Source organism: Onychomys torridus, chromosome 3 (assembly GCF_903995425.1).
Source record: "Onychomys torridus chromosome 3, mOncTor1.1, whole genome shotgun sequence".
NCBI classification, from domain to species: Eukaryota; Metazoa; Chordata; class Mammalia; order Rodentia; family Cricetidae; genus Onychomys; species Onychomys torridus.
This window is the reverse complement of record NC_050445.1, coordinates 78,720,939-78,744,719: the sequence shown is the minus strand read 5'-3', so window position 1 is coordinate 78,744,719 and position 23,781 is coordinate 78,720,939. Positions and strand designations below refer to the sequence as shown.

The following is a 23,781-nucleotide window of genomic DNA, read 5'->3' as shown; positions in this document are numbered from 1 at the left end:
AAACATGGTGAGAACAGGAGAAAGTATATGTCAAGTAGCTTTCAGGATTGCTTTTGATGCTTTGATGGTATAATTAATATCAGCCTGCCTTTTAGAGCAACTCTGCCAAAAGAGCTCTTAGTGCACATATTGCGACCTTAGCAACTACTTAGTATGGCACTCTGTTTATTATTTCAACAGCCAGGGCCACTGGAAATCATTTCCTTGTTTCAGGTCACAACATTTTTCTCTGTGTATTTATCGCTTATCCTTATTACACTCCTCAAGGTCATTCACAATATATCTCATTCTATCTTATCCAATTTATTAGTTGTTTAAATGTAGGCATATGATATTGGTACAATTGTGGCATGCTGGTTGTGTGGGTAACCAACTACTTTATGATTGGATGTGAAGCCTGCTCCACAGGAGAAATTTTGTGTCTAGTACTGCATCTGGTCAAAAGACCGTGAGTGAGGTCATAAGCCCTAGAGAAAACCTGGTATTCTTGTAATAGATAAATGATAATGCTGTTCAACTGTCCCCTACCCTATGTGTTTATTTTTATACCTATAGGTTTTCACTTCTCTCTCTCTCTCTCTCTCTCTCTCTCTCTCTCTCTCTCTCTCTCTCTCTCTCTTTCTCTCAACTTTGGCCACAGAAAGCTCTTTTGTGGAGTGAGTAGTGGTTCATGTATAGACTCTTAGTTGGTCTCCTATCTGTGTACTGCATATATTTGCAGCATTAATTGGACTCAAGGGTTAGTAACAAAAAAGAAGACATAATGTTGGGAGAGATGTGGAATTAAGGACAATACAAAGAAGTGCAAGGACATATTGGTAGATGAATATGAGTAAATGTATGAATATAAGTAGCTGTGAGTGCTCAGCTGTGGACAAATCATTTATATAAACCTCTGCCCATTCCAAGTTTAGGGACCTTGATGGAAGGGGAGAAGGAAATAATGTAACAGCTGGAGGATGAGGAGGAAAGTCGTGAAATGCTGGCTTAGAGAAACACCATGTGTGTTGTGTGTGTCAATTCAGCAGCTATGGTAGCCTGCAGAAAATTATCACAAAACCAACATGTTACAATTACTCCTGGTCCCCACCCTTTGCACACTTTGGTGGGGGAGCTCTTGGCAGTTGATAGCTGCTGAGGGAGAGTCACTGTCCTTTGCCAGGGAGCTTGCCCATGCCCCAGTGAGTGGCCTCATTCTCATTCATGGAATATATTGGTAACATTAATGGGAATAATGGGTTTTTAATAATAGTAATATGAAGAGGCCATAGAGTTGAAAGGAAAATGGAGGGCAAGAAAATAATGGGAGGTACAGATGAACAGAAATGTCAAAATAGATTACATAAACACATGAAATTTTCAAAGAATAAATAAAAATTTTATTATAAACAAGACATATATTCTGAGAAGGTCTCTTACTATAGTACCAAGCTCACAAGTCAATACTAGCATTTGAACTTATAATTCCTAGGCCTCTATTACATACTTGAACAAACATCTGTGGCTTCTAAGCTCCATGCCGATGCCTTGGTTCATTCAATCACTGTGGGGCCCTGTTACTCCCAAGTTGGGTAACTGCCGCCCTGCTTGCCTGACCTTGACCTTGATGTGCTCCCTATGCTGATTCCCTGCTGGTCTCCACCCTCCTGAATGCTTAAGGGAAGTTCCTTGTTTGTGTTTCCTGCATTTGGTGTAAACAGCTTAGATGCAAAAATGTAGAATATTCAGTAGCGAACTTCTGCCCTCCCGGGTTCCTCCATTGTGCTGTTAGCCTGTATTTAAGGTTCTCTCCCTTCTTCAATAAATGGCATTCGGCATCCCCTGGCACGAATGACCCATGCTGTGGATATCGCTCTGTGTAAATAAAGTTCTGATTGGCCAGTGGCCAGGCAGGAAGTATAGGCGGGATAAGAGAGAAGAGAATTCTGGGAAGTAGAAGGTTGGAGAGACACCGCCAGCAGCCGCCACGAAAAGCAACATGTAAAGACACTGGTAAGCCACAAGCCATGTGGCAAAGTATAGACTAACAGAAATGGGTTAATTTAAGATAGAAGAAGCAGATAACAAGAAGCCTGCCACGGCCATACAGTTTCTAAACAATGTAAGTTTCTGTGTGCTTTCTTGGTTGGGTCTGAGCGACTGTGGGACTGGCGGGTAAGAGAGATTTGTCCTGACTGGGCCAGGCAGGAAAACTCTAACTACAGACCCGCTGTCTTTTGTCTCTGTTTTTTGATCCACAGCCCCTCGCTCAGACATGGTAAACGGGTGGTGGTAGCACGGGCGCTACCGCAACAAATCACCATGGCTTTGGTGTTTGTGCTCTGCATTAGAGTATTACTATACTTGTCAAAGTCGCTGTTGCAAACAAATTAGGATGATGTCATGATGGACACTAGGGCAGCTTAATTGATGTCAAACAGGTCAGAAAGTTCTCAAGCTCTTCCATTAAACTGCCTTATTTGGAACCAGGAATTTGGTTTTATTTTGCTCCTTCAAGTGCCAGCAGCTCATAGGCTTGGAAGGGAACCCACAGAACAAAAAGAATGGCAAATAACGATTGTGCAGACTGAGTCTGTGCTTTCTTATACAAGGACTGGCACCATCCACCATCTCTCAGGGAATCCAACTGCCCAGCTGCCCCCAAATGTCTTCTCTTCATAATCTTGACTTCAGCTTCTAGTTAGTCCTGTCACTTAGTGTTTTCATGGTCATATTTAACATATTCCTGCTTTTCCAGAGTCGTGACAAATATTCTGGTATTTTGAAGCAGTCATGATACATTCATTCACTGATAGAAATGCTTGTACTCTCCTAAATAATTTATATGTTAATAGTTTTTTCCTGAAGAAATATGGCATTGTGATGAATTTTTCCTTAATCCAATTATATAAAATTTAAGTAAAACATATACTGTAAAGTCATTGAGTAAGAAACTATAGTAAGGAATATAAAGAATATATTCAATAATTAATAGTTCTTGAGTCCTGTAATGTAAGAACTTAGAAGAACATGCCAAAAAAATAAGAAGGGGTAGCAATTTGTATATGATATAATTAAACCAGTAATAATGTTAAGGGTATCTACAGCATACAAAACAAGAAAACAGCAATATTACCCAGAGTGTGGCCAGCTGAGTTACATGAGGGTGTCCCCCAAGTGGTGGTAATTCAGAAATGAATGACCATTAAATTGGAGAATAAAACCCTCTCCTACTCAGATGTGACATTTTATTCATCACACCAACCTCCTAGTTATTACTAAAAACACCTACTTAGTAGAGAGAGAGTAATTTCAATGTTCTTTAACTACTAAGGCTATAATATCCTTCATAATATGGTAAATAAAATTAGATAAAACACTAAGTTAAAAGACTAATTCAATTTATACTAACTTCAGGCAAAGAAGGCAACTATGTGGGAATCTATCTGTTGTGGGGGAAGTTTCCAGAATATGTGTTGAATTTAATAAGTAACAAAGAAAGCCACACTAAATTATGTTTCTGAGCATGAAACACACCAAAAAAACATAACTTCTGGTTGAAGAAAATATTGATAGACATGCCTATTCCCACGATGGCACCTTCTCCCTTCAAAACAGAGATATCATAGTTAATCTCCTCACTGTTGCCTCGTGGGTGTGTTTGAAAGAGTCTCTTCTAGGTTCACTGTCATTCCCTATAACCTTATGAGAAAAGATGCTGAAATGTAAGATCCATAACAAGAAGTAAGACAAACTTGGGTATTCAATGCAGCATAATGCAACACGGGAAGCTCTGTGGGATGTGAAGTAATTAATTGTACAGCACAGAATCACATAGGGCTCTCCACTCTTAAGAGAAAGCAATGGATAATGAAAACAAGAATAAAGAAAAATGATGCCAGTGAAAAAATGACAGACATAAAACATTAGAAAGTTCAGGAGAAAGAAAAGTCCCTAAAGGGTGAAAGTAAAAATATAAGAGAAATAAATTTTTTTAAAGATTTAAAAGTGTATTGAATTGATGGGGTTGCAGAGTTAAGAGTATCTGATGCTTTTCTAGAGGACACAAGCAGCAGCCACATTGGGCAGTCTCAACAGTCCGCAACACTAGTTCCAAGGTATTCCATGCCTATGGTCTATGTGGACACACACACACACACTCACACACACACTCACACTTAAGTCTAAGAAAGTGTATTGCAATCGATTGTATTGAGAAGGCAGTCTCATGACCACGAATGAAGTGTTCCTGAACAAAAATGTTTCTCTGACTTGCTGAACATATTTTGTTTCTAAAGTGAGTGCATGAAGCACACTGCATATGTGATTTTTTCAGGAAAATATGTCAACATAGTTAGGTACTATTTATTTTCCAGCCAAAAAACAGGCATTGAGGAAAATGATCTTCATCTCTCATTCCCAGGAACCCCAGGGGATATCGAGTATTCAAAGAATCAAAATGAAAATCAAGAAACTATAGTGATGAGATTGAAAATAGAATGAGTGAATTGGTGATTTTTCCCTTTATCAATATATTATTTATTTTTTACAATTCAGTAATATACCAGTAGTTTGACGAATCTACTTTAAATCTAGCACATTAATCAGTTGTTTTTCAGATATCCACACAGAATTTGTGACTGAGAATATGACAGACATCAGTGGTATATAAGAAAATGCAGTTTTCAGTTCGTTATAATTGATGACTAGTAATTTTCCTTAAATATATTTGTACACGCTTAGAACATTGGTTCTCAACCTGTGGGTACTGACTCCTTTGAGGGGTCGAACAACCCTTTCACAAGACCATCTGCATATCAGATATTTATGTAATTATTCATAATAGTAGCAACATTACAGTGATGAAGTAGCAACAGAAATAATTTTATGGTGGGGATCACCACAACATGAGCAACTGTATTAAAGGATCACAGCATTAGGAAAGTTGAGAACCACTGGCTTAGAATGCTGAGAACATATTAAGAACACTGTGTTTATTGCACTTAAAAATTAATTGCTTAGATAGTTTAATAAAATAGTCATTTGAATATAAATTTAAATATATAACATAAATCGCTTCTAGACAGAAGATAGTTAAGATAATTTGTACCGAGAGATGCTTTCCATTAGCCTAGCCCTCCCCACAGATACAGTCATCAATTTGCATGGTAAGCTCTGCTCTTAATCTTAAAATGTTCAAGCTTGTACACTTTAATCTTTGAAGATAACTGTTCTTATCTGTATTACCTTTCTACATATGACCCACCTTTCTCTGGACAACTGCCAGTCATGTTAGGAGAATCAGCAGCTGTGCTGTGCCGAATTCCTCTACTGGTTTCTGGCAGGTGGAGATGTGACCCTACTCAACAGTGGCCCTGGAGGATTTTGCCTTTCTTCCTATGAATTTTGTGTTTTCACCATCCTCATTGTGAGGCTGAGAATGGGCCTGAAACTAGATCATGGAACACCTTCTTCTCACACATACCCATTCCCAAACTCTCATCTAAAGCCAAGGCCCTCAAGAAATTGAGAAGGGATGTAAGAGAAATGTGGAGAATATTTAATCTAGTCCATGAATATCATTTGTAAAGTAGGATGCTACCCTAGAAGACATGAATGTCAGCAACTGTCCTGCTGCATCTGATACACTTCACCCTCAGTAGAATACCATTTGCTCATCCAGGAAAGCCAGGCATCTGTACTGGAAATTTTTTCACTCCAGATTTTACTGAGATAGTTGGTGTCATATTTAGAGAGTAGGGCAGAAACAGGAAGTTTTGAATCCACTCAGCAGTGATCCTGAGGGATCTTGTAGAGAAAACTGTTGATTCTGTGGTCTTATTTTCAACTGGTTGCTATATATATATAATTTATAATGTAATATATAAACAGCTAAAAACGTAAACTAACGCTATGGCATATTTATTATGAATGTTCTTTTTTTTCTCCTTTTTTATTTATTATATTTGTGTTTTAAATTTACACATCAGCCATGGGTTCCCATGTCCTTCCCCCCTCCCGCCCCCACCCCCACCTTCCCCCCAGCCCCTCTCCTCCATTCCCATCTCCTCCAGGGCCAAGAATCCCCTGGGGATTCAATTCAACCTGGTGGATTCAGTACAGGTAGGTCCAGTCCTCTCCTTCCAGGCTGAGCAAAATGTCCCTGTGTAAGCCCAAGGTTCCAAACAGCCAGCTCATGCACTAAGGACAGGTCCGGGTCCCACTGCCTGGGTGCCTCCCAAACAGTTCAAGCTATTCAGTTGTCTCACTTATCCAGAGGGCCTGATCCAGCTGGGGGCTCCACAGCCTTTGGTTCATAATTCATGTGCTTCCATTTGTTTGGCTATTTGTCTCTGTGCTTTTCCAATGAAGGGCAAGGAGCAGGAGATCCCAGCTGGATCAAGAACAGAAAGGGAAAACAAGGAATAACAGACCATGATAAATGATGACCACATGAGAACAGGAATAGGCAGAGTGCTGGAGAGGTCCCCAGAAATCCATAATGATACATCCTCTGTAGACTACTGGCAATGGTTGAGAGAAAGCCTGATCTGACCTAGTCTGGTGATCAGATGGCCAAACACCCTGACTAGGTCAGATCAGTTATTACAGTTATTAATGAGCTATTATTTGGCGAATAACAGCCTATTTCTGCTTATTTCTGCTGCAGCTAAAGGACAGCCACAAAGACTCAGTAGTTTACTTATTGGTGTAGGCATTTTGGTGACGTAAAAAGACTAATTTCATCTCCTGCAATTTCAATAATTCAGTTAAATGTAAAGTTCATATGATTATAATGAATCTGTCAATTATTTCTTGAATCATTTCTTTTAGTTAATTTTGGTGAGACACATGATTAGAAATTCACCTTGCATATTTTGGGGACTCTGGGCTTACAAGCACCAAAAAGTAAAGGAAAATTTTGTTACTTTTTTTTCTGCCCAGCACTTTTGGCTTTATTATTTAGGAGGAAAGCAGCATACAAAAATCTATGACATCTCTTTCAATACCACTCAAGACAATTCCATCATTTCCCTCTCCCAAAAGCAAATAAAAATGACAACAACACACAATCTAAACAAGCACCTGGCATTGTAAGATCACAAAGGGGAACAAGGAGCTCACCCTGCTACTGGAAATGAGAGAGCTTTGTGAATAGATGTTCAGTGACCCTTAAATGTATGCTCAAATTTCTGAGATAGAATCATTCAAAAAAGGTATGTTGTCCAAAAAATAAAAAAATAAAAAAAAAACCTGTTATACTTGAATGTAAGAACAGCTAGTCCACTTTGTCAGCAAAATCCAAAAATCTACTCCTATGATCAAGGTTATTACTAATATTGTAAAATTATTCTTTTGTAACAGGTCACAAGAGAAAAAGGAAATGTAAAGTTTAAATTCATTTTTGGGCTCCTGGAATGACAAAACCCTCAGCACCAATTTAAGCATTAAGAAGAAGCTATTGTTTACAATTCCAGAGACTGAAATTTTGAGAGACAGAGGTGATGGCTTTCCTCCATTGCATGTGGCTTTTGTAATGATTTTCTTTGATTATCTCTACTCCAGTGCTTTCCATATTGAGATTAGAGACTCAGGATTTCAAGAGCATCTCTAAGTTCAGGCTAAAAACAAAACTCAGATTTTTGACTTTAGACAGCAGAATAAAACATATTTGTATAAAGTTTATTTGTTTTTCTTTCATTGTACTTGGATCCTTTTCCTAAAATAATCTATTTGATACTTACATTTTTATAGGATTCAGAAAGTATAGCTCTTATTAATGTGAAAAATTTGAAATCTAAAGTTTTATTCTTAAATTACTTAAAAAGTATTATGTTGTTTACAATAAACTAAAATCATCTATAGGTTAACTTCCATGACTAGGTAAAACTACAGTGTTAAAGATGGAGATTAATATTGTATTTTAAAGATGGAGATTAATATTGTATTTGTACTTGATTTGGGCCAATACTCCCACAATCTGCTGTACTCAATTTGATAATTTTAAAACTTCAGGTAGTGATTGTGTAATTTTCTATTGCATCAATAAAGAACCATGACCAAAAGCAACTTAGGAAAGAAAGGGCTCATGTTAGCTTATGGTTCCAAAGGGATAAAATCTTTATGGTAGGGAAGACATGGCATATGACAGGTGCAGGAGCAGAAAGTTGGCTGTTGACATTTCTGTCCACACACAGGAAGGAGAAGGAGATGTGGAGCTGGTGGTAGAGGGGAAGGGGGAGAGAGAAATATAGAGAGACAGAGACAGACAGGCAGGCAGGCAGACAGACACACACACACACAGACAGAGACAAGGAGAGAGAGAGAGAGAGAGAGAGAGAGAGAGAGAGAGAGAGAGAGAGAGAGAGAGAGACTCAAAGCCCACCTCTCAGGGTTATACTTACTCTAACAAGGCTCTCCCTACCAAAGGTTCCATAACTGCCCAGTGTGACCAAAGCAGGGAGCAAGTGTTTAATTATATGAACCTGTGGGTGACATTGTTCATTCAAACCACTACAGGTAGTTTTGTAAATAGGCTAATGTCCTTATAAAAGAAACATTTAAATTTATGATCACTAATTTCTTCTATAGTTTTAAATTTACTTTGTTGTACTTGAATATAAAAAAAAGAAAAATATAATAGTGGATGATACAATGGAAAGTTTGCTCTGGAAAGGACAAGATGATCTCAGGGCAAGAATTAAATAAAAATCAGTCTAGGCAAAGCTCAGGAGACAAATGGCTTGCTGATGTGACATTCAGAACACTAGCTGGGGCAGATAACTGATATGACTGAGGAGTGAGGCTATGGATATAGTCTAGACAAGCAGAAGAAGAGGAAGGGACAGGAGTTGCTGTGCAGAGTTCTGGGCAGCTGAGCACTTGGACAGATACCAAAGGCTGGGCTTCATTCGATGAATGGATGGAACCAGAAAGCAGTATACAGAGTGAGGAAATGCAGACCAGAAAAACAAATGCCACATGCTTTCTTCCATCTGTGGATCCAGCTCCAAAGCTTTGGATGTGAGTGTATAACCTGTAGTAACCAGAAGAGTAAAAGGGGACTGTGGGGGAAGAGGGAGATTAGGAACTCTGGATAGTGGACAGCAGCACACAGGTAATATGAAGGGGGAAGGTGACTTCACTGGGAGAGCAGCAAGAAGGATATAAAGGGAGAGATAGGGAGGCAGGATAAACAACATTAAGATGCTTGAAAAAGCCACCGCAAAACATTATCATATACCATGTATGATACATTATCACCCACTGAAGGTTCGAGCAGCCTCCCTTCAGGCTGTTGGCCAAGGACTCGGAAAGTTCCCAAAAGAATATGGGCTGGAGCCCTTGATTGTCTCCTAAAACTTAAGAGTCCTTCTTTAGAGTATCTTTAGTGTCTTAAACTACCCAAAAAAGTCACAGCCAATTGGAAGTGAATTTAATTCCAAGAAAGTGGTCTGCTTTCATCCAAAATGTTCTGTGGCTTGTGTTTCAAAGGAAGCTTACACCTTAAGTTCTTACTATAGTTTTCCTAGCATTCTTTATGATATGACAAGTCTGTAGCACGACTCTTAAGGAGTCTTATTAATAAAAATCAAACCTGGAGCCAGTTTTTGGGGTGAATGCTGGAAGATCAGAGAAATAGAACAAGCCACAGCTACTTCACCCCGCCAGTTTCTCAGCTAGTCTTGTTTCCTCAGACTGCAAGCTTCTGAGTCCTCATCCCAATGGCTCTCAGCTGAACTGCTGCTAGAAGCCTAAAAGCTTAACCAGCCAAATGCTTCTAGTTTCTGGTCTTCACACCTTATATATCTTTCTCTTTCTGCCGTCAGTCCCTGGGATTAAAGGCATGTGTCTCCATGCTGGCTGTATCCTTGAACACACAGAGATCCGCCTAGCTCTGCTTCCCAAGTGCTGGGATTAAAGGTGTGCACCACCACCACCCTGCTTCTGCTATGGCTTGCTCTGACCCATTTTCTAGCCACCATTTTTGGCTCTATATCTAGTGGCTGTCTGTTCTCTGACCCCAGATAAATTTATTAGGGTGCACAATATTTTGAGGAACACAATACCACCACACAAGTCTCATGGCTGGGCTTTCTTTCATTAATCAGTTTTGTATTATTAACAATTTATTGATACAAGAAATTAATCATGAACTCGATTGAATATGGAAAGTAATAAGCATGTCATCCAAGCCTTGGAAAAGGCCTCTTCACTAACATTCTGTAGCCATCCTCGCTCAAGTTTCCCTGGCCACTTACATGCAGAGCCAGTCAGCACCTGTTCTGTGGTAAACTGAAATGAACCATTCAGGCAGGCATGGACAGAAAAGGAGGAAGGCTTTAAGAATTGATTGCAATTCTTCTGGGGCATGTGTCACAGCTGAGAATGACCACAACACATTGATACTTCCCTTTTTGGCTTTATCCAGTAGCAGAGCTGTTCTGTGGAGTACACTTGACCAAATTCTCCAGAGGCAGAATTAGAATTTAGGAGAGTCTTTTTGATGTCTGATCAATAAAATAACAGAAAAATTCCCTTTTGATTATATCGATCTATATATATATATAGATTGGAATTAACAATGAAATAAAAGTTTGTCTATGAAAACTGCTTAAATAACTACATCTTTTTTTCTTACAGTGTTTTACAGGTGGGCATTTCCTGTTATAAGGCTGAGTGGTCCAGTAAAAAAGCACAGAAACAAAAGAAACAGATTTTCTCAATGATGAGCAGCTAAAGCAGGCAGTGTAGAGGGGACCTCTTAGATCTTTGCTAATAACAAGGAAGGCAGCTCTTATCATCAGCACAAAGGATGAAGCAGATTCACAGCTAATGGGGGAACCCGATCCTCTTCCCACTCATGAGTGGGCAGGTGCGGAGACTTGCAGATTGCAGTTTGGGAGCACTTTTCATTAAGGATCCCACATAGTTACAAGAAAGTCCATGGCCTTAATGCTGAGAAGAACTCAGTATTTTCTTTGGTGTGCTCACAAAACACTGAGGATGGCTTTTCCAACCTGACCAAGACCGAGAAGGCAGGAGGAAGCAGAGCAGGGTGAAATAGGAACTACAGCCCAGACACTGGGAAGGAGATGGTCTATGATCTGGAGAAATGGGCTCTTAATAGAGAAACCTTAAAACTATATGAAAGACAGCTAGTGCAAGAGTTCAACACAGCACAGCCCTCAGGTCTTTCATGTCTACTTGAGTAATGCAGAGGGTTCCCCTGTAAACCCCGAGAGTGCCAACTACCGAAAGGCCATCCCATGCTTTCCTTGACAAGGGTATGTGAGTAGAGTGTCTAGGTTAGACCATTATCAAAGGGATGCAACTGAAGCTAAAAGATCCCAAGGTTTGAGAATGTTCTTTAGGTTTCTATCTGGGTAGCTACATTATCAAGCCAAAGAGTCTTGCATTTATTTATCCAGGTACACAATGTTAAACAGGACATCTATGACAAAGACCTCTGTAAAAACCTGGCTTATGGTTCAGTAATCAGTTCCATATACACTAGAGTCTCTGCAGTGATTAGCAAGTTATACCAAACCTTCAAACTATACACAGTTCTGAAAAGACACCTGAAAAAGGCCAGGAGCAATCACCCTTTCACAAGGCTTCACTATATTGGGACAGATTTTTTTTTTTTTCTCAAGACTTACTTGGGGCCTAAAACATAATCTAAAGTATATTTTAAATTACTGATGTAAAACTTCACAGCATCTATTTTACCACAAGAACAACAGATTTAAAGTGAATATATGGTCTATTCAATCTGGATAACTAGTCTGTTGCATTGACAAAATGTATCATTCATCACATTCTTGGAAAGATCTTATTTGATCCTGGTTCTTTACTATATAAATGTGATATGTAAATAAGGCTATAAAATGCAATGTATCACAATGCATACAAATTAATTAATGTAATTATCATATAGCCCAAAGGAAATAGTCTATATAATCTACTGTTTATTTCCTCTGACTTATTTGATATAATTATTTTCTGACTTACAGAGAAATCAGTTTACATCAGTGACTTGAAGCAACTTTATATTATTAAAATTTCTTTATTTAAAATATTTAAACCAATGTCTATTATCTATTTATTATGACTAATGCATTGAATAATTTTCTAGATATTCTTAGCTAGTTCCTGTAAATATATTGTAAGTAACAGTCTCTGTTCTCATTTAGGCAAAATTTTCAGCCTAAATTGTCCTAAGAAAACTAAATAATGGAAGAGATTTTAATGCCTTGAACAACCTCACAATAGCAAGGGTTTTTTTTTTCTTTATTAATTAAAATGTTTCACTTATTTTACATCCTGGCCTCAGTTTCCTCTCCTCCCTCCTCTCCTCAGGTTTCTTTCCTTCCTTGGCTCCCTGTTCCCCTACCCACTCCTCCTCTGTCTCCCTTCAAAAAGGGGCAGGCCTCCCATGGGAGTCAACAAAGCATGGCACATCAAGATGAGGCAGGACCAAGCTCCTCCCCCTGAATCAAGGCTGGGCAAGGTAACCCAGCAGGAGGAACAGGTTCCCAAAAGCCAGCTCAAGCACCAGGGACAGGTCTTGATCCCATTGCTAGGGGCCCCACAACCATACCAAGCTGTCACACACATGCAAAGGGCCTAAGTCAGTCCCATGCAGGCTCCCTGGCTGTCAGAGCCAACTCAGCTGTCTCTGTGGGTTCCACTGTCATAACCATGAGCCCTCTGGCTCCTACAATCCCTACTCCTACTCTTCAACAGGGATTTCAACCCAGGGCTTGCCTGTGAAGCACCTGCTTCCATCAGTTACTGGATGAAGGCTCTCTGAACCACATCCCAAAGAAAGTAAAGGAGGAAGAAGACAGCCACTGTTCACATGACAACCTGGATTCTTTAGTGATGATTGGTGGAACTCAGTTGTAAGATGGGCTAAGCAGCCATACATAGACTACGAGTTTTGCTGTTATTATTGAACAATATTAGCTGAAGCAAAGTAAAACTGGTTTCATCTCCTGACTGGATAATAATGCACTTTAAACATGTAACAATGAAGAATGAAATATATTTCTGCTTATATGTTAGTTAAAAATATTATACTATGCCCAACATAAATCTTCATCAGACATAAACTAGATGCATGTAAAAATGCATGTACAAATATGACCATATCAACATACTATTTACTTCTGATTTTCAAATCTATCATCATTATCTTTTTTTACAAATAAAAAAATAAGTTTCACTAATGCGACTTATTTACAGAGGAAAGGTAAGGAGTTGGGTTTAGAACTGAGGCACATTCTGGCTCATGTTTCAATGTCCTCTGCAGTGAGACTTCTTTCTAGGATTCTGTTTGGGTTTTAGTCTTTGTTCATATTTGGCTCAAGCACACAAGGAGACTTGCATCTGCAGTAGAACTTAGAATTCACCTACAGATCATATTTTCCTAGCTCATGATTTTGCCTGGAAGGTAAGTGAGGATCTGGAAGTACAGCCACATGAGAAAGCAAAATACACAGTGACAGACTGGAACTCTACCCTGATGTCTTTTGGATGCCACCTAAGCACATTTTCTCTGGATGATCACAGCTGAGCCTCTGGGAGCAATCACAGGGTTATGCTGCTGAGATGATAGATGCATATTTATCCCAGAAACTTATGAGAAGAATTAGTTCAGAATCATCTTAACATGTTTCTGAAATTATTTGATTAAAGCCCTCTATCCCAAATCAGCAGTGCATCTGTGACCCAGTAAGCACCAATTTTTACAGAGACACTGTACTTACCTTCATAGGTCCCACTCTCGAGGAGAGCACCACTTTTCTCCAATTCCATAAAATCCTCAACGGTTATGAAAATGTAGTCTACTCCAGGGACCTCCCCCTCCTTATGTGGCCTTGTGGTGCCTGCGTAAGAAGGATTAAAACAAAAGAAACAATCTGAGGCTGGTGTTGCTGAACTTTGGAAATACCACCATACTTTTGAGTATTCAATACCACTTGTTCCTTCACCCTGTGGGGCTGGCAGTTTGCTTGAGTCCTTCTGTTTGTTTGGCAACAGCAAACCAAAGCTGGGTGGGGGGATCAAAGTCAAAGGACAAGACAAAGTGTTGTTTTCATTGAGCTCACAGAGCTCACTGCCATGGAATGTGGCTGAACAGATTCTGTTCAGTGGAAACTGCAGACCATTGTGCCCTATGTGAAGAGGTGGGTTGAATACTGGGCCAGGAGTCTACATGCTGAGGAATTTACATGCTTCACTCCCATGAACGGACTTTGTTTGTTCTCCAGGCTGCTGTTTTTTGACATACGAATAAAATGGGGAGGTAGAAGCATTAAGCAAATGTCAATTTATCTTTGTGCTCTTCTGACATGCTTCCTTTGGGAGGGGGGGTGTGGAAGCTTCAGATGGTGTTTGTTATTTTGCACCAAAATAATACATATTTACATATTAAATCTGAAGGTTCATAAAATATGTACTAGTAATTCAAATTTAATAATAATTGGAACTGACTGATAATTAAAGTTGCAATAATAATTATAATGGTTGTAATACAACATATAAGTTAATAGGCATTCTTTTCAATATTTCTCTATATGGCTTGCATTTCTTCTTTTATTTCTGTCTCTACTTCTGCCTGGGGTGTAAGGTAACACTTCCCCAGGGTTAACATACTCAACAGTGGTCTTGCTCACTATATCCCTTATGGGGGGAATGCAGCTACAGAGGGCCAAGTGGATAAGACCCCCAGATGCTCTCTAGAGAACACGCAGTATTCTAGGCTTGCTGTCCAGATCATAATGGGGAGCACATATAGAGAGATAGTAAAGACCAATAATGCCCCTATTTCCCTTTCTATATTATCTACATACAGTGTTTTTGCATGGTCAAAATGAAATTTACTTAGTGCACACATACAAATAGATACACAGTTATAGAGAAAATTGTAGAAGCAAAATGTTCCATTGGCAGGCATCTTTGTAATTAAATATTACCTATATGCTCTACATTAGAGAAAACAGCCTTAAATTCATTTTATTTTGAGTCTTTGAATTTTAAATGTTTATTAGCTTTGCCATGAAAGTAGCCAGTTAGTTGTGTTTTGAGTCTATTGGGATCAAATCTGAACTGCAAACTAAAGTCAAGAATGTATAATGCATATGCTATGGAAATTAATGAGGTAAAAATAATTCTTAGTAGAATTTTTAAAGTCAAAAAGCATTATTTTCCTAGAGTTAAGTCTTCCAAACCTTCTTTGGGGGCTGCAAAACATTTTGTTTTTAATCACACTTTGATGACTTGCTCCTGAATTTGTTATTTTATATAATTTAATTAAGCTACCTTGTGCAGTATTTCCTGTAGCTTTTATGCTATAAAATATAAACTTCCCACACCTAATATGCATAATTTGTTGTCAAATTAATGTTTCTATGAGAACTTTAACTTTTAATATCCTGACTTTTACGTGCTTAACCCTTATGAATTAAAAAGACATTAAAAGAGTTTTTGGCAATCAATTTGTTGTTCTGTTTATTTAGAACACACTCTAATCATTAAGCAAAATTGCATAACAAAGACTCAATTTTCCTAACTAATTTATCTCCATGTTTCAGAAGTCACGTGCTTTGATTAATTCATGCCTGCTGTATAATAATACATTCACAGCACAATGGAAGCTCAGGAGTGTATGCTTCAGGCCAAATCCAGAGCAACAAATTCTAGGGAAGGTGCTTTGTGGCTGTGCCCTTCTTGGTTCAGTGAGTGTCTTCCCATCTCCACATTGGGCCTGGGGCGGCAGTGGGGGGCGGGGAGGGGGGATGTATCCATACCACCTGTAAGACTCTCTACCCTGTTACTGTATGCTGACAGTCCCTGGGCACTGCACAGCCTCACTGTCTCTAAGGAGGTTTTCCAATCTTAGTGCTGCACTTGGACTAGGACATTGGTCCTTCGCAACCTTGCCTCTCTGTTTCGTAAGTGATGACCTCCAGTTCCTTGATTTCTCTTTTCTCCTACACCTTCCCTAAATTGGCTTCATTTGCATTCTGTCCACTAAAGTGTGAGAACAACCTGGTATCTCTTCCATTACTTAGAGTACCTTCATTTCTCACTTGTAGTAAGACATACAGTGTAGTGATAGACAAAGGGTGCTCCAGGAAACTAGACACTTGAACTTTGCGAATTTCAATGGTTTATATTGGCTTGATTCTGCCCACGATGGGAATTCTTTATACATATTTTTCTAAAGTTGTGTGACATTCTCTTCATTTTCTATGACTCAACTGTTTGGCTTTCTGCAGAAGACACAAGCTCCATTCTTGGCAAAACAGATGATGATTTAAGTCAAACCCTTCACTACCTCAACTTGCTTTGCCTGCATTATGATTCACATTTCATATTTTCCTTCAAAATTAACACTTGATTACAATTATGCTATCTTAGATGAGGCCCTTCTCTTTTGCTTAGTTTCAAATTGTAATGTTTTTCAAACCTAGAGGCTACATGTATATATTCTTTCAATTTCAAACAAGTTAATAAGGTTTCCTTTAATGTAGTAGATACCTATTATACTCCCACCCCACCACATGCACACAAACACAACATATACCAGACAGACACACACACATACACATACATACATACACACACATACACACACATACATACATACACACACATACACACATACATACACACACACACACACACACACACACACACACACACACACACCTTTCCTTTACTCGGGGTCAGATGTGCTCCTATTTTGCTTTGCTTCCAAATCTCTAAGTGATTTATGGTGCCTGTTGATTTTTCTGCCTTAGTCATTATTTCTTGGTTTGCAGCTCATGAAAATGCGCATCTCAGGGTATTTCCCTACTGGAAAACACCACAGCCTACTCTCTTCTCTCCCTTCCTTCCTTTTCATAGAAAAATTTGTATTTGGATGACTGCCTAATGCATACATTTGATATTATGTAAATGTTCCCATGTGAACCTTGATTACTTTTTCCTTTCTCAAGTAATTTTTGATTACTCTAGATGTAATGCTTTTGTTTCAAAGTTTACATAGATGAATCAATTCAATTGACAAGTTCTCTCTTTGTTAGATAAATGCTTTTTCAAAATATGAAAGTATATTTAGTGTTCATCAAGTTTCTCTGGCTGAAGAAATCACTCCTGGAGCCTTTGAACCTGCTCCAGTCTTTACTTTGTCAGCCCTCCCATGGCCACCACCACCTGAGGATTCCCATTGTCTCTGCCATGTGCAGAGGCTCCCCTTCCCCAGATCTCAGGACTCTTTCTGTGGTTTCCACCCTCATTTTGGCAGAGTCAATCATGCAGAGGCTTCCGTCCTGTGAAGGGTAGCATGGAAGCCACATTGTTCTGAGATTTTGTATGATGGAAATTGTCTTTATTCTACCTGTGCAGCAGGGGAAATTGACAGTATTTCAGGGACATCTCATGGTAAAAACACACTTCTCCATCTTGCTCTGCTCAGACTCTCATCCACATTCTTTCTGGAAACTCTCCCTGATGTCACTTTCTAGTACTTCTTCCCTCTCATCTCACCTCCAGCTCTTCAGTAAGAACTATCACTTTTTGGTGTCATCCTTCTGTCTCTCTGATGCAAGCACTGCTCTCCTGGACAAGGCCGTGAGCCCTCCCTCTATCAGGTGGTACTATTCTCAGTAGCTTCCTCTTTATTTATTCTCTTGCCAAGAGAGGTGGTTGAAAATGTGGAGAGGAGGAAATGCTGAAAGCTTTGGCATCATAGGATACTCAAGCACACCCTATCAAGGCAAGGTTCAGGGTGCACCAAACTGTAGTTGTTTTTACAGGGACTTGCCTTCATGGGACATGTGAGAAGATATAATTTAAGAATTTTCAGGCCAGGCATGGTGGAAGATATAGACAGTACTCAGGAGATATAGGCAGGTGGATGTCTGTGAGTCTGAGGTCAGACTGGTCTACACAGCAAGTTCCAGGTCAGGAGCCAGGTCTATACAGTGAGACCTACTTACAAATAATAATAATAATAATAATAATAATAATAATAATAATAATAATGAAAGAAATAAACGTTTTCAGATAAATGAATGTCTATTTTGCTTTCTCTTGAATCTACACTAATAGAACGACTGTATTGCTAGGAGGAAAAATACTTTTAAGTTATATGTTATTGTAGACAAGAGTGTAAGCTGTACTATGAGACTAATCACCATCTTTGTAAGCTAATACATGGAGCAACTTAAGCAATTCTGGTAGTTCAGATAATGTCTGATACATAGTAAGCATTTGACCAGAACTGTATTGTTAGTATTGTGGTATTGAGTAGAAATGGCATTCTAGATTGCTTTGATTTTATGAATTCATGCTATAATATTGAGCACTTACAATGTACTAAGCAATATTGTAAATGTCTATGATAAAATTTGTAAGACCACAGAATACCACTATTCTTGTAGAACTTATATTTTAATAAAGAGAAGGAAAACAAAATTAATTGAAAAGTATGTTATATGGAGCATTTTATAAGATAGAAGTTCTATAATTGGTCATAGACCAGGTCATTAGGACCTATGCACAATATAATGGCCAACTGCTGAGATTTTTAAGTATTAGCAGATATTGGGTAGAGGTTGAAGAGAGAAACTGTGAGGAAAAGACCTCAAGGGAAGTCAGTACCTGCAATGTTGTGGGCTTCAGAGACTATGGACCTCTGGGAACCAACAGAAAAGCCACCAAAGGCTTTTTCTGTTGCTGTTGTTGTTTTTGGTTTTGTTTGCTGAAAAGAGCACTGAATTATTTAAAATAATTTATTATATGTATGTATAGACATATATGTACACACACACACACACACACACACACACACACACACACACACACGTGTTAGTACATTACTTAGTGTATACTTCATTTTGCTTGGGTCATCTGATTGGACACATTAATGCCCAGCACAGTTTTTTCCTTGAACTTTCAAAGTTAGTTTCAGCAGACTGGCAATAAGAGTGCATGGTGGGTTCTAATACCTTATCCATAAGTAGACACAAGCATTCACACATCTGGGCAGATGGTGCAGTAGGCAAAGTGCTTTCCATCAAGCCTGACAGCCCGAGGTCAATCCCCAGATCCCACATAATGGAAGGAGACTATTGTCTCCTACAAATTGTCTTCTGATCCTCAGTTGTACATCATGTCATAGACACACACACACACACACACACACACACACACACACACACATACACACACACCTGCATACACAATTAAATATAATTTAAAAAGTGAAAAAAAAGCAAAGATTTACATACCAACCCTCAATTTTAAAAGAAGAGAGGGAAACCATGTAACAAAAGCAAGTATTTTAACATTAGAGTTGGGGTCATGTACATTCTTTTCTGTTTTAATATTTTCTATATGTGGCTCAATATGGAAACATCATTTCCTTGACAATCAGTCTTCTTACCATGCACTCAAATAAATAACAGCTATGCAAGGCATTTTAAAACATGAATATCATGGCAAAAGTACCTGCATTCCCCTCAGTAGCAGGAGCAGTACAGCCAAATGTACTAAAAGTTCCCAGTTGTTGCTAGTGATATCTTGGTTTTAGAGTCTATTAGAATTAAAATATAAGCCAAGTAGCTTTATTATGGACACTTGCAAGAAAGAACTTTTGAATAAAGATACAAGTTGACTTTAAAAAATTATCTGAGCATGAAGGAACTAAAATGTGGCCAGTCATTGTGTCGTTTTGAATGACACCATGAAACAAGCAGATGTGATGACCTGGATTGTAAGAGTTTCTGGATGTTTGCTGACTCATTTGAAAAGTATAAAAACACTTACAAAGTCTCATTAGTGAGTCATTTAACTTTACCTGCAGGCATAATACCATAAAGAATAAGGGTAGAAAGCATTGTTTTAGGTTTGTGCATCCAGGAAGAAAGGTTACTAGTGTCAAAGCAGTCGGTGAGGCAGAGACTGGAAGAGAGAAAGCAGGAGGAGACCTATGAAGGCTTGTTTGAGGAGTGAAGCCATTCTAATAACGAAGCCAGTCCATGTGAGGTGAAGGGAAGTGCTGCACAATGGTAATTTGCAGGCAAAGTAATTTTTAATATCTTGGCTGGGAAAACAGTTACGCTGAATTTCCTGAAATGGTTACTTACCTTATTTTTATGCTGAAATAATTATAGTTGCTTTCCAAACTCAAAGACTGTGAATAGAGAGTTGACAGGGAAGCAAGACTCGCACTAATAACAAGTCATTCCCCTGCCTCAGGAGGAGGGTGACAGAAGGATCAAAGGGAGATATGGTGATTCATCGCAGAGCTGAGGGCTGAACACTTTCTCATATTGCCTTTATGCTTTCTGGTGCTTGTAATTTTCTGAAATAGTGCATAGGAAACTCCAAAATAAATTTTATTACCTAAATTACAGCTTATGTATTTCAATATTATCCCTCCATGACCATTCCTCAAAAGGAAAATAAATAGAAAGGGGGGGGGGGATTCTACTAATTAGCTTCTTAAAAGAAAACAGCTTATTGATAGCTGGCCAGTTGAATACTGTATGAATAATACCTTGATCAGAAGGTAATAAAGGCATCCAGTCCTGAAACTCAAGGCACATGTCTGAAGACAATGAGTTTTCTCACAAATGATTAGTTTGCTGATGCACAATGAAAGCATATGAAGGCTGCTTGTTATTTGGTAACCATGGCAACTGGGAATGCCAATTGAATTTTTAAAAATTCTACTTTTAAATGAAAGAGCATTGCCTCTTTTACCTCGAGAAGAAACAAGAATGGCATTTGTGGTGAATATAATAAGTCTATATAGCACATTTCCTCTCAGCTTTTTGTTTTTCTTAATTCTGTAAAATACTTTCGTTTTTTTGTTTTATTTTTGAGACAGGGTTTCTCTGTGTAGCTTTCCTGGAACTCACTCTGTAGCCCAGGCTGGCCTTGAACTCACAGAGATCTGCCTGCCTCTGCCTCCTGAGTGCTGAGATTAAAGGCATGCACCATCACCTGGCTTGTAAAATACTTTTAAAATGTCACCGACTTAAATAAAAATGTATCAGGATAATCGTTCAACGCAGTAATCTACTATGATGCATTTTGATGTACTGGCAAGTTCTAGAGTGTCTTCTGTGCAGTGTGTCAAGAAATGAATCTGGAGCTGATAATCAATTGCCAATGTGTTCTAAGGACAAGGGTCCCTGTGGAACATTCTGAGAAACTTCATCATGTTTCTTACTATGTTCTTTCTCTTTCTACCTGGTGTATCTCACCTTCAAGCTAGAAAAAATAAGCTGTGACTGCTAGGGCATTTTGCTTTGGATTTGACCTTTAATTAACTCATTCTTATGTTCCTAAAGACACTATTTTAGTTTGCAAGTTACTCATTAGCAAGTGTGAACATCACACCAGATTTATGTGTATTCCAAAAAAACATTGATGAGATTTATTTGGCCAAATGCCTTTGATCAATTTTTATATAACCAGTCCAGGTTGATTTTATTACACTTAGTTTTAATGATATAATATCTAAAACCATAACTAAAAGTATGGTTTTGTTCAGCTCATCTGAACTTAGTATGAACACCCAATAGTCATACTACAATATAGTCCAGAACTCCTGGACTCAAACAGTCCTCCTGCCTCAGCCTTCTGAGTAGATGGGAATACAGGCACTCTCCACCCCACCCAGAAACACCAACTATTGAAACAAATTCTTGAGACAAACACATCTAGTCATCAGTTCCATGTTTCACATACACAGTTATATCCCTATTGCAAACACCAGCAAACAGAGGATGAAGGTGAGAAATACTGCTTGAAAGTTAAGGCTTGGGCTAGGATACAGCTCAGTAGTAAAGTGCTTGCTTAATCTGAACAAAACTCTGGTTTCAGTACACAGCACTACCCACCCCACACCTGCTACCCACACATGCACACAAATCTTTATTCATTGTCTTCCATAACTTGAGTTCCAAACCCCAACATTAAGTAAGAAAGATAAACAATTTTCCAGGGTGAAAATTTGAAATTGATATGTATATATACACATTAAAACATGTCTTATGATATGTATATTAAATGATCATATGTAGTTACTGACAGTACCAAGATATCATTCACTACTGACACCCAAGCACTTTGCACTAAAACAACCTAGGGCAAAGTGAATCTGTTCATTCATTCATTCATTTACTCACTCACTCATTCATTCATTCATTCATATATTAATCCATATAAATTATCATCAGTCTGGTTGCAATTAATCTATACTATAAATCTTGAGGTGTGTGTATATGTGAGCAAGGTATGTACATGCTCATGTGTGTATGCAAACATGCCTACTTGGTGCTGGTACAGTGTGTGTACATGTACATAGTGGCTAGAAGTCCATGCTAGGTGTATTCACTGTTCTCTACCTCACTTCTTTTTGAGAGACAGGAACTCTCGAAACCTTTAGTTTCTTGATTTCACTGAAGGACTAGCTAATGAGCTCCAAGGATATGTCTGTTTCCATTCCTCCAGCACTAGTGTTACAGCCTGTGGGTTGGGCACTTCAGCTATTAAACCATCCCTACAGCTCTATGTATTCTTACCAATTCTTTTATATTCAAGCTCATCTCCTTTATCTATCAAATGGCAGAGAAAACTTTAGTTCTAAAAGTCAAGATCCTCAAAAAAATTCTCTTTGCTTCACTTGTATTCACAGAACAGAATCTGGGTGAAGGCTACATAGAACCACTCACCACAGTAAAAGGAGACTCCCAGGGATCTATGTATTGGAGACTTTGATCTTAAGATGTACAGAAAAACATGGCTAATTTCAGGATAAATGAACTCTGCACAGTCACCAATGCAACAGGGGAGCATACAATGGCCTCAAGGTTCTTGATGAGACGAGACGATAAACAGCTCACTTTGTTTCCAATCCATTCACTTTTGAACTTTTGATTTTGATTCTTCGACATTTAATTTAGATATGCTCTCATGATGGCATTTTATAGGATTCATAAAAAATAGGTTTTAGTCTTCATAATTTATTATTTAGCAGATAGTATTTCAAGATTATATACTGAGCTTAAAGAAAGACCAGTGACTTTTATAGAAACAATATGTATTTAGTTTGACACTTTTGTACTGTCCTCATGTAAAATTAATCTGGGCCAGAATAAGACGGCACAGGCAGCCTCGGCCCTTTCAGCAATGCAGAAACCAACATGACCTTCACTACAAGGTTTAGGGGATCATAATTCTATCATTTTATCACTGTTAGAATCTTGCAATGGCATTAACTTTTTGTGTCACTGCATGTCTCTACAGCATCTGTATTCTGAAACACTCAAGGTAGATCACAGAATACAGAGATCACAGAATATCAGAAAATATACTTGAAAATAAAAAGGCAGGTAATTATTCAGAGATTTCAAAGCATTAAGAGGGTTGTGAGATTATAAGGCATGCACTGCTTAATTGAGTATCAAATATTGCTTTTTCCCAACTGAGATTCTAGAATACATAGCCATCAAACTATCATGGAGGCAATGAAAAGAAAAGAGAAAGAATAAGTATGAAGTGAAACAGTCCAGGTATTCTGGGTAAGGTGCTTTCATTCTAGTTAAAAATCTTTGGTTTAAGAATTCACTGTGCATTCAGTAGAGCTTATGCCCAGTACTAGCTATTGCTTCGATGCTGACTTATCACAATGCTTAGTTAGTTTCCAGTTGATGGAACATAGAATGGCAACATACAAGTTCTCTCTCTCTCTTTCTTCTTTGAAAATAAAAT

General features: G+C 38.5%; 1 protein-coding gene across 7 annotated transcripts in view; it reads right to left on the bottom strand.

The window, feature by feature from the left end:
* The window catches only part of Magi2 (membrane associated guanylate kinase, WW and PDZ domain containing 2), a 1,436,700-nt gene that overhangs the window by 609,434 nt on the left and 803,485 nt on the right, over positions 1 to 23,781 (bottom strand). For all 7 annotated transcript variants that reach the window (XM_036180392.1, XM_036180388.1, XM_036180389.1 and 4 more), the window contains one exon: positions 13,755 to 13,874. In XM_036180392.1, the coding sequence (XP_036036285.1) occupies positions 13,755 to 13,874 (120 nt within the window). The remainder of the gene's footprint in view (positions 1 to 13,754; positions 13,875 to 23,781) is intronic.